Below are 12,496 nucleotides of genomic sequence, written 5' to 3' on the forward strand. Positions count from 1 at the left end.
GAACAAGATTGACTACGAGGGGTAATGTTATTTCTTGTTTTCGTTACTACATATACTTAAAAAATGGATTTGAATCTTCATCAAGTGATGACTGAAACTATTACATATATTCGTTTAATTATCTCTTGGGTGGTACAAAAAATAAAGAAATTAAAATATATCTATTTTGTGTTTTTTTGCTCCTTTTAAGAAATTTTAGTCATTCGACAACCAAAGTTATAAAATCTCAGTAACGTGTTACAATAACTGAAGGACTATCATACCAAATTACAATTTTAAGCATATTCTCTAAACGTGATGGTTAGTAAAAACTATACATTATGACTTTTACTACTTTATTTCATTACTTTATTCATTGAAGAAGTTGGGGATAAAAACAAACCCTGTTTTGATTTATGTTGTAATCATTGCTATATTTTAATGGCCTGAGTATTTACAGTCAAGAAACATTACAAGATTTTTCAATTATATTTACGTTCAATATCAAAGTCATTTATTTTGTAGAATAATAACAATGGCAACTTTTTTTTGTGAAACTCAATTCCAATACACTTCTATAATGTATAGTTCTTCTTAAATAGATGTAATATAGAGTCACCTATACTAAATCTCTTTTCATCATAGCCTCAATCCAATTCGTGTAATAAGATATTCTAATGGCTATCAACATTATTTTATGGTATTCTCCGTAATCAGATTTACAAACAGATCCAATTATCGTGCTCTTGTTACCGTCTTTCTGAACAACAATTCCCCTATTCGGAATCTGAGAAGCATGAACAATTTCAGTAAACCTTTTCAACTTAGTTTAAGTAAATTAATTTTATACTCAATATTTACAATTTTATCGCCTGTCTCATCGATAGTTATACAAAACAACGATTCATGAGGTACTTGATATCCAGGATAATGCAATAATAAAAGTGGCTTACAATTCTCATTCTTCATGACTTGAACTTTATAAGATGTTTGTAGGTAGTAGCCGTATTCAAATCTATTGCTGACAAGTATCGCATTTATATTTCCATCAACAAGTCCCAAATGATCATAATCAGGCAGATTGATGACATTTACGGATTTGCTGATATTCACGCTTTCTTTTAATCGAATGATTGCTAAGTAGTTCTGGGAAAAACTAAAAATATACATAAAATTTTGTAACACCATGACTAATTTAAGCACTTAACTATAAAAATATACTTCTTACTCATCGTCGCCTATTTTGTAAATAAATGAATGATTATGATCTATTACTTGTTCACCACTGATATAGTACAAACGGAAACCAGTAATAGTCTTGTGGCTGTTTCCCCATACTTTCAACTTGTTTAAACAATGTCCATTTATTAACACGTCGGTGTCTCCAATCAGTGCACCATGACAAGGATTCAAGTAAGTTACACCACTACTTGGCAACGGTTTCATGAATGCGTAGTACGGAAGTTGGTTCTTCTTAGAAAACTTTGGATGAGCCCTGATAACTGAGTAAACATAAAATTGCATTAGCATTTAAGTATATAATCGACACTTACAGAAAATATCATGGAATACAAAAACCAAAATTTTTCACATCTCAACAAAAAATTCTTTGTATTCTTTTAATCAAAAAAGTTGCTCTTTCCAATTTGAAAACTATTAATTATTAATTGAACGAAATTTTCATCTTTATTCCTTTTATGGCCCTGCTGATTTCAAAGCAGTATCCTAAATTCCAAGTATTCATCAATGCGATACCCCACCTCGGATTGAAACGATAAATATGAAAATTAAAATTTAAGCTACTAAAATCAAACTAAGTAATAACCTATGCACTTAAATTATGATTTAATACAAAATCTGAGTCCCCTAAGCTTATAAGGAGTAACAATGAAATAGGTATGTACGTAACAAGTGCGAAAAATACGGTATGTCGCACGAACAGTAACAGACTCGGACTAGTTTCTGGAATTGCGGTAATGAGTGCCAGTTGATCATACGGCATAGGTTTCCAGCATCAGCTATGAATCGGAGTCTATCACCATGAGTGCGGGAATCATCTTGCACGAGTTTCATACAAAGTTTTTCGTAATAGTACGTGGAATAGTAGTAAACGAAGCAACATCCGAAGGACTTTTAGATCGTCCTGGCTGGAAGAGCATCAGTGGTTCATCAATCAGCGGCCAACGCTATTTTTCCTATCGAGGGTACAATAAACATCCTAATTGTTATAAAACTCCCGAGCTAAGAAAAAATCTTTTTATATTGTTAAAAAATTTGCTTCACGGTGAGTGAGCCATAGCCTCGGTAATACATAATTTACAAATGTAAACTACAACGTTCAATATTAATATTAACATGTCAAATTTTTTTAATGTTCAAATGTTTCTTCAATTATACTTTTTCTATTTTTTAAATCGTATTGTGTTTGAAGTTATACCAATTTTCTCATACATGTGTTTTTATTGAATAATTGTTGAAAAATAACACACATGTACTCAATTAAGTTTATTTAAGTGTAGGGTACAGTGGGATGATTGCGAATACTAACGCAAGAAATTAAACAGTTCGAGGAACATTAAGTTCATATTATAACTTAATTTTTGTTTGATACATTAGTTAGTCTACTACAACGAATTAAATTATTTTTGATAATATGTTCATAGAAATATCAATTAAAATTGAATTTTCAAAATCTTTGCATTTGCAATTCGCCGACAGAAGTAGGACAATTCCGATCACTATGTATTGCGAGTTAGTCACAACTTGTACCAGAATTTGTATTTTTCGCACTTATAACGTAAATCTACCCTTAGATGGTACACTAGTTTTTTCGAAATTATTATCCGTTTTGTCGATTTTTGTAGGTGCTATTATTGACTTTTGCTTAAGATTTTTACATGGATTTTATTAAAGTCAATAAAAAATTTAATGGATAGTTAATTTTTGTTAACATCATTAAGTTCTGAATAGTGTAAGTGATTTACACAGTAGTTGTTGGTGCTGACTATATTAATTACTTGTTATCAATAAAGTATAGTATAAATGTGAAAGTAAATAAATAAACTAGAAATATTACAATCGAATTTAATTCAATACCTTTTTCATATATACTTGCATCTAAACTTCTGATGGCAATTTTTTTTGTAGTATAACAACTGATATAAAAAAAACAATTCCTAGATTTACAGTAATAAGCTCTTATAACTACATACACAATAAACAGCTTACCATTTTTTGGGTAGTTTATAATCGTGTCGTCATTGATTATACTTTCGATCCAATTAATGTAATGTAACGATAACTGGATGCTGGAAATTTTAGTTTTAGTAGGAAGTCCAAGAAGCGTGACTTGTCCACTGAAATTTTGAAACAAAATGTCGCCGTGTTGGATCTAAAAATTGTGAAACATTTTTATTTCTTGTTGTAACGGTATTTTAGATATTAAAACTAATGATGTGATATAAAAAAGGTATATTTTTTCTCGTAAATATGAATAGGTGTACTTCCGAATAGAATCATATGAATGATACGATTTTGATTCGGACTGTTCCTTATTACTAAAAATCGAGATTATACTTTCTTTTAAGTCAGATCTATAAAAAACTGTTTCCACCAAGGGTGTAATTACCATATAATTTCCAGGGATAGCTAGGTGAAATCTTAATTCATGCGTTACATTGGCTTTGTTTAGTTTTTGACTAAGAATTTTATTTTCTACTACTTGGGCGTTGTAAGATTGTACTTTAGGACCACTTGAAAATTGGCGCCGATATACAATTAGCGTTATATCCTGATTTGCGTGAAGGATTTCATTTGATTTAGTCAGATTAACTATTTGTACGTATTGGTTAAGTTCTACTTCCTCTTCCAATTGTAAAACAGCTATGTCATACTCGTCAGTACTAAAAATATTAATTAGTAGTTTGGAGATACAGATTAATGTATGTATGGTGATACTCTTGATAAAAAAAATGTCTTACTCAAAATTGTATTGTGGGTTGATGTAAGTCCTAATGATATTAATTCTTTGTGCAAATTCGTCACTATGGGAAGTTCCAATAATGACGTTGTTTTTTTTCGAGTCAAAGCCAAATAAACAATGAGCACTTGCCACGACAAACATTTCTTTAATAAGTGCTCCAGAACACCAAATCTTTGATCCGTTGGCAGTAAACACTTCGACGAGCACAAAGTATGGAAATTGATGTCTAATGGATGCTTCTCTGTAGCTTTGAGATTGATCTGCTAATTCTACATAAGTTAAATCTTTAAAAACGTCGAAATTACAACAGAGTAATTAATACAATAGAGAAAAAGGCTTGGAGATCCAGGGTCATGTATAATATGAGCATAAACACATGCTTTAGGAAAGTTACAGTGACAGTGTACGTATATGATGAAAAAACGAGCACTTACGTCGATTAAACTTTTCGTCAGTAGAAAAGTATTTGAATACATTTTTGATCCAATCAACAAAGAAGGAAATGTTGGTTACATACTTCTCTTTTTCACTTAGAACTCCAATAAGAACAGTCTTCTTCCCATCACTTTTAAGTAAAATATCCCATTTGCAGGGAGTAAAAGACTTACAAAAAACAGAAATAAAAAAAAATTAATCAAAACGCATTGTGTTTGGAAAAAACGTGATGAAAATTAATTAGTATTTTTAATACTTACTTCGTACCTCTCATTATCGGGACAAAAAATTGAGTCATCGACTAAATATCCAAGTGACAATTTTTCTAATTTTTCAAAACACAATTGCTTGTTCATGACTTGAAACTTGCGAAATACTAATTTTTCACAGCCATCGCTTGCAATAAACCGAATACCGGTTTGCGTTATATTACTGTTTTCATTAACAGTTTCGGCAGAGCTCGGTAAACTTATAATATTTACAAATTTGCTGAGTTTAACTCGTCGTTTAAGTTGTAGAATAGCCACGTTAGTCTGGCTAAATCTAAAAAAGTAAATTTGATAAAAGGAATCCATCAGTGTGAGTTACCATTTAACGAGGAAAGAATTATGCGCCTGACATTAAACAAGATTCTTACCCTTTGTAGTCTGGGTGAGTAAAAACTCTTTCTACAGGGATCATCTGCGGATTTTTACTATTAAGTGAAATGCTACCAGCAAATACCCATAAATTAGGAGATAAATGATTAATCTTTGTTTTATCTTGGTAGTACGAACAATGAGCTGCTGTTAGGACATAATTGTCTGCAATAAGAGCTCCACCACACGAAAATTCGTTGCCTCTATTCGTATTTACGTACACATACACATGGTGAGGAAACTGTCCGAGCGTAGCCTGCTGTTGAGCTCTGATAACTTAATAAACATGATGTGGCAATGGTTATAATTTATTTTGTACCATATAATAACGATTATTTAAATTTCTCCTCAGATCACATCAAATAGTTAAGTAAGACACTTACTTTGGATTACCAAATACACCGTTATAATTTCCAGAAGAATCATAATAAAGATGAAAATTTACGATATGTGAAACTGAATGAACCTGAAAAGATATAATTAACCCGTAAATTTTTTTAATTATTATCATTTTAGAAGGTCATAGGCAAAAGTAAGCAAGTAGCGAGCACAAAAATTTTGTAATAGTTATTAGGTATATTATATCGATCAATGAGGGAAATATAGTGCAAAATAGAATAGTTTAACGTTCGGAAAGTAAAAACGATTAAGTACAAAAGAAACAAACTTAATGTTTAAGTAATTAAAACTGAAATGGATGTAGATTAGTATATCTTACTTTGCTCGATGACAGGCTGGTACTAAGTCGAGTTACCGTCTTAGAGTACTCGTGGTATAATTTACTACGAGAGGGGATCAATTCTATGAACGATCACACAATAACGTATCGATATATAAAATGCATGTGTGTGGAAATAACTTGACTGCTATTACTTTAATTAAAACTTTCTGAGTTCTAAAGTTGACTTGAAATCTTTTTATAGATACACTGTTGCCACTTCTTATTTCAAATATTTGAAAAACTTTATATATTTCATCACAGTGTGCTACGCAATAAAGAAAAAGTATAAAAACAATGGAAAATTGTATTATCCCCATCCAAATTAATTTCATCATCTTTATTTAATAAATAATAGCTTAATTTTCTTGTCAAATGAAAATAAAGATTTTCATATTTTTCGTGCGTCCTCAAGATAGAGATAATTCTTTTAAAAGTATAGATAACGAAATTCAGAAATGTTACTACTAAGTAAACTGCTTTCATTTATAAATTAAGTTGTACTAACTTTGTACTTGAGGCGTCTTGTTTACAAATGATTTGAAAAAATCTTTAACTACAGTTTTATTTGAGTAAAGTATTTAGAATAAGTTATTAAATACAAACGTTAGACTAAAAAAAATTTTTTTTTTAATTTCTCATATAAATTCAGGGTGCCTAGTTAAGTACTTTTCCGCCCTCGGGTGGTTTTGAAAGGCTGGTACTTCCTCGGGCAAAAAAGCAGTTTTCCGATACTCGTTCGAAAAGTCTCCTTTACGAACCTCGTCTTCGGCTCGGGCCGCAAACCTCTCGGTTCGCAAACAAAGACTTTTCAAACTCGTAGGAAAACTACTATATCGATTCAGGGTAAAATGAGCTTTCCGTTGTTCAATTTTACATAACCCATAAATAATTCGCAAGTTTTTTAAAGTAATAAATATTTTGTTAAGAAGAAAAAGTACTTTGTAAACGCCTTATGATAATTGATTTACACTGATTTTTTGATTAACTTACGCTTTTACTTTAATTCTACTTAGTATAGAAATAATGAGATTTTATTTACATGCTTGATCAAAATTTAGTAATTAGGGATTCATAAAATTACGTGTAATTAAAAAAATAAATAAATAATATAATTCAGCCAATAATTGGTAGAAAACGAATTGTTTTCATTATTATTTTTGAATATTACGTTTGTTATTTCAATACTCAATACTAACTATAAGTCGTTAACTTAATTTTCATACGTCATTAAAGAGTTTAAGATATAGTTCCAGCACTACTTATAATTACTAACTCATTTTACTAACATCCATGTAAACATATTTAATAACAATAATAAGTGCAAAATAATGTAAGAGCAGTAAACTGAAATCAGTTTAAGTATCATTATATAATTTCATAGTTACTACATTTTCAAAATATGGATAAAAAAATCAATTTAGTTTATGAAACAGTTTACCACTAAGTCATATTCGGCCTTCAGTAAATAGTAAATTTAATTATAATTTACTTCCTTTAATAGAAATGTAAGCACAATGATTGTAAAATGAATAAAATGATGATTTTTACTGCATTTTTACGTAAGTTTTATTACAACTTTAGCGAAATGAGGAATAAAAATTAAAAACATATATGTTTTGTATTTTGTTCTTTTAATCTATAATCAATTTTACTTTGAATACACTTTTACAATACTCGATTTTTCTTTATATATACAAAATAAAGTATTTTATACCAAATTTTTGTTGATCGTACGTCTAATCCACTTCGTATAGTAAGATACTTTTACCACTATCAATATTGTTTTTTGGCGTCCTCCATAATAAGATTTGCTGATAGATCCAATAAATGTGCTCTTGTTACCGTTTTTTTGAACAATGATTCCCCCATTGGAAATCTGAGAAGTAAAAAAATTTCAGTAAACTTTTTAAACTCAGTTTAGAAAAAATTATATTATACTCAATACTCACAATTTCATCATCTGTCTCAGCTATAGTAATACAAAATAAAGATTCATGAGGTACTTCATATCCCGTATAAAGCGTAGCCAGTAGTGGCTTACAATTCTCATTCTTCATGACTTGAACTTTATAAGATGTTTGCACGTATCTGCCATATTCAAATTTATTGCTGACAAGCATCGCATTCATGTTCTCATCAACAACACCAAACGGATCATAGTCAGGCAGATTTATAACACCTACAGATTCGCTAATATTAACTCTCTCTTTCAATCGCACGATTGCTAAGTAATTTAAAGAAAAACTGAAAACACATATGCAATTGTTTAGTAATAACACAAAGAATAATTTGAGCATTGTAATGTAAATTAAATTCTTACGACGCGTAGCTTTCTTCGTAACTAAAAGCATGATCGTACTCTATTATCTGTTCACCACTACTATAATACAAACGAAAACCAGTACTGGTGTTGTGCCAATTTCTAGATATGTATAACCAACTTAAGCAATGGCCATTTATTAACACATCAGTGTCTCTGATCAGTGCACCGTGACAAGGATTAAAGTGAACAATACCACTACTCTGTAACGGTTTCATAAACGCGTAGAACGGAAGTTGATCTCTCTTGGAAAACTTTGGATGCCCCCTGATAACTGAGTTAAAAAAAAATTATGTAAATAATTTTATCAATGCTCTTAGTAATTAATTTATAAATATTTTTATTTTTTCTCAGACAAAAACATACTAAATATGTTTCAAGAAATAGGTTGCTTCAAATACAGCAAGACTATCATCTGTATAATGAAAATTCAGATAAATGAGCTTCTTTATGTGTACACAACTCCATTGTCATACATGCTTAAGATTTGCACAAATAATTTAATAAATTTAGCAAAAGTACTAACAAAGTAACGTCATGAAATTAATTTTCAAGACCAATCTTACTAACGATAATTTTTCGTAATCGAAATACAAAATTACAATTGTCACATCGTCCCAACTTTACTTTAGCTCTAATGGTAAAACTTTCTGCTTATTTCTGTAAATATACATTAATTTTATGCACGTATTTCACGTACACAACGAATATAATAAATTAATCAATGTCAATAAAGATGGAAAAATAATAGAAACGGAAACATTTAAGAAAAACACGATACAACATTTCTTCTGTTGAGCAGATATAGTTTACTTGATAATGTAAGAGTATGCTCATGTACTCAAAAAGTTAAATTTATGTTTAAAAAATTTAATAATGTGACTAGAACTTATGTCTATAAAATTAATGGCATAACATGTAAGAAAACATTCCTCAGGGTTTTATTTGCATGTTAATAATTTCTATGATTTCAAAAACTTCTTTTTTTTCAAGTTTCTACGTTGACTACAGCAGTAAAAAATAGAATCTCTAAGTTTAAATAATTGTATCTACAGCGACACTTTCTATGAATATAGATGCAATCCTCTTAAATGCAATGCAGGCTGTCCAGTAAAGAATCTACATTTATTTATTTTTTTGTCTCAAAAAATTAATTAATAGTCAGTAATAATCTGTCTCAAATAAATTTGTTATGTCTTGGAATTTTTTCATATAATATAGTAACAAAAAAGCTTACTGATCATTAGAGTCTCTATAGATTAGTGACCAAGCATTAAAATAATTTCTCTTGATGAAAAAAACATATAAAAGACGATTCTTAATTGAATAGTCAACAAAATACTTGCAAGTATTACTTACCATTTTTTGGGTAATCAATAACTGTGTCGTCATTAATTACACTTTCAATCCAATTGACGTCATGGGCTGATACCCTGGTGTTGAAAATTTTGTTTCTAGTAGCAAGTCCAAACAGTGAAATTTGGCCACTAAGATTTTGAAATGAAATATCGCCATGCTGAACCTTAAGAACCATTTAAGATTTTATCTTAATTCGTGTATCCGTAGTTTAGTGAGACAGATTTGCTTTTAATGAAAAAACATACTATCTCAATTTGTAGGGTTGAAAGATTTGATCTTGATTTTCAGTTCAAAAAGATACTATCGTGATTAGTTATTTCTAAGAAGTCGAAATCAATGTAGCTTTTTGTATTATTTATTTTTTGATTATTAGTAACTAAAAACTATTGAATTATTTATCTCTTTTCTGAAGAATAAAAAGTATTAGTAAGGAATTCAGTTTTTTTCAAATTCAGTATTAGATTTATATTGAAGCCAAATTTTAAGATTATATTTTCATTATTTAATAGTAGTATAAAAACTATTCCTTCTTACTAAAAATCGAGATAATACTTTGTTTTAAGTCAGATCTATAAGAAACTGTTTCCACAAAGGGTGTAATTACCATGTAATTTCCAGGAATAGCTAGGCGAAATCCTAATTCATGCGTTACATTGGCTTTGTTTAGTTTTTGACTAAGAATTTTATTTTTTACTACTTGGGCGTTGTAAGATTGTACTTTAGGACCACTTGAAAATTGGCGCCGATATCCAATTAGCGTTATATCCTGATTTTCGTGAAGGATTTCATTTGATTTAGTCAGATTAACTATTTGTACGTATTGGTTTAGTTCTACTTCCTCTTCCAATTGTAAAACAGCTATGTCATACGCGTCAGTACTAAAAATATTAATTAGTAGTTTGGAGATACAGGTTAATGTATGTATAGTCATACTCTTGATAAAAAAAATGTCTTACTCAAAATTGTATTGTGGGTTGATGTAAGTCCTAATGATATTAATTCTTTGTGCAAATTCGTCACTATGGGAAGTTCCAATAATGACGTTATTTTTTTTCGAGTCAAAGCCAAATAAACAATGAGCACTTGCCACGACAAACATTTCTTTAATAAGTGCTCCAGAACACCAAATCTTTGATCCGCTGGCAGTAAACACTTCGACGAGCACAAAGTATGGAAATCGATGTCTAATGGATCGTTCTTTGTAAATTTTGGATTGATCTAGTTAAACAAATTGTAAATTCACTTGACTAGTATACCATGGAATGTTTTAAAATACAATGATATTTTCATAAAATTTATGGTTTTTAATGACATGTACTAAACAAATATCTGAGGTGAAACCAATGGAAATTATCTATAGATTTGTTTATGTAAAGAGTTTGAAACTAATCGGATGGTGCAGGCACTTTTAAAATTAAAAAGTTTATAAATATATGTACGTGAATATTTTTATGACATAAATTTAAAGAGATCAAGAGCATCATAAAATAAGTACAATTTTAATTTTTTTCTTTATTATGTTTCATTTATGTATGTATGATTATTCCCATGATTGAAGTACTTGTATTGTGTATTTTAAATTAACCAAACGAAATGCACACATAATAATTTGACGCAAATAGAGACTATTTTAGGAAAATGCATGCTGAGAGGAGAAACCATATTTTTATTTCTAAAATTTTTTAGTTCAAAAATAATACTGTGTATTGTAAGAACTGAATGAACAAGTTCAAAATGAGAATTACAAACACTTACTTCGATGAGATTTCTCGTTGGTTAATGAAAATTTAAGCACATGTTTAATCCAATCAACAAAGTAAGAAATATTGGTTACATACTCTTCTTTTTGACTTATAACCCCAATCAGCTCCGTCTTGTTATCATGATTTCTAAGTAAAATGTCCCATTTGTATGGCCAAATGGACTGAAAAAATCTCAAAGATTTGTTTTTAATTTGAGTTCCACGTATGAGAATAATAATAATCAATATTAACCTTGTCTTCCTCATCAGCAACACAAAATTTCGAGTCATCTACTAAATACCCAAGATAATAATTCTTCAATTTTTTAGAACATAACTTATTGTTCATGACTGAAAATTTGCGAAAAACTAATTTTTCACAGCCATCGCTTGCAATAAACCGAATACCGGTTTGCGTTATATTACTGTTTTCATTAACAGCTTCGGCAGAGCTCGGTAAACTTATAATATTTACAAATTTGCTGAGTTTAACTCGTCGTTTGAGTTTTAGAACAGCCACGTTAGTCTGGCTAAATCTAAAAAAGTAAATTTGATAAAAGAAATCTATCAGTGTGAGTTACGGCTTAACGAGAAAGAATTATACACTTGACATCAAACAAGTTTTTTACCCTTTGTAGTCTGGGTGAGTAAAAACTCTTTCTACAGGGATCATCTGCGGATTTTTACCATTAAGTGAAATGCTACCAGCAAATACCCATAAGTTAGGAGATAAATGATTAATCTTTGTTTTATCTTGGTAGTACGAACAATGAGCTGCTGTTAGGACATAATTATCTGCAATAAGAGCTCCACCACACGAAAATTCGTTGCCTCTACTCGTATTTACGTAAACATACACATGGTGAGGAAACTGTCCAAGCGTAGCCTGCTGTTGAGCTCTGACAACTTAATAAGTATGCAATGGCAATTTTTTTATTTCGTACCGTACAATAAAAATATTTAGTTTTTGTTTATGTAATATGAAGCAATTAATATAGCACTTACCTTGAATAATCATATAGGCAGTTAGAATTTTCAGAACAATCATGTTGATGTAAAAGGATGTAACTCTTATCTGTAAAACTAAGTATAATTGTTTGTTGTACGATTTGAAAACGTAAGCATACTTAATTTACATACAAAGGAAACTTGTTCATTCTTAATAATATAGATTATTTAATGATCAAAACAATGTACCTAAAAACAGATGATGAACCTAATCAAGTAAAGATGCTCAGGGCAATGCTGTTCAAATCTTTATTTATAAATAAGTGGTAGCATTCTGTCTATACAATAGGTACTATTGTTTAAGTCCAATACA

General features: G+C 29.8%; 2 protein-coding genes across 2 annotated transcripts; both read right to left on the reverse strand.

Annotated features, from left to right (window-relative positions):
• Positions 1 to 478: 478 nt before the first annotated feature.
• LOC149373458 (uncharacterized) lies at positions 479 to 5,805 on the reverse strand. Its single transcript, XM_089596606.1, has 11 exons — positions 5,753 to 5,805; positions 5,418 to 5,500; positions 5,034 to 5,310; positions 4,657 to 4,939; positions 4,396 to 4,564; positions 3,960 to 4,230; positions 3,608 to 3,881; positions 3,208 to 3,370; positions 1,208 to 1,481; positions 841 to 1,135; positions 479 to 766 (listed from the first exon to the last, which is right to left on the reverse strand). The coding sequence occupies exons 2-11, from the start codon at positions 5,458 to 5,460 to the stop codon at positions 599 to 601; spliced, it is 2,217 nt and encodes a 738-aa protein (XP_089452732.1). The 5' UTR covers positions 5,461 to 5,500; positions 5,753 to 5,805; the 3' UTR covers positions 479 to 598.
• A 1,658-nt stretch (positions 5,806 to 7,463) lies between these two features.
• Positions 7,464 to 12,249, reverse strand: LOC149373459 (uncharacterized). The gene is made up of 10 exons (XM_089596406.1): positions 12,181 to 12,249; positions 11,805 to 12,081; positions 11,429 to 11,711; positions 11,190 to 11,358; positions 10,391 to 10,652; positions 10,039 to 10,312; positions 9,435 to 9,597; positions 8,076 to 8,349; positions 7,705 to 7,999; positions 7,464 to 7,631 (listed from the first exon to the last, which is right to left on the reverse strand). The coding sequence occupies exons 1-10, from the start codon at positions 12,221 to 12,223 to the stop codon at positions 7,464 to 7,466; spliced, it is 2,208 nt and encodes a 735-aa protein (XP_089452532.1). The 5' UTR covers positions 12,224 to 12,249.
• Positions 12,250 to 12,496: the final 247 nt, after the last annotated feature.

The sequence above is a fragment of the Copidosoma floridanum genome, unplaced genomic scaffold (assembly GCF_036245765.1).
Source record: "Copidosoma floridanum isolate Cflo_tuat_1 unplaced genomic scaffold, Cflo_Japanese_pri ptg000030l, whole genome shotgun sequence".
In the NCBI taxonomy this organism is placed as follows: domain Eukaryota; kingdom Metazoa; phylum Arthropoda; class Insecta; order Hymenoptera; family Encyrtidae; genus Copidosoma; species Copidosoma floridanum.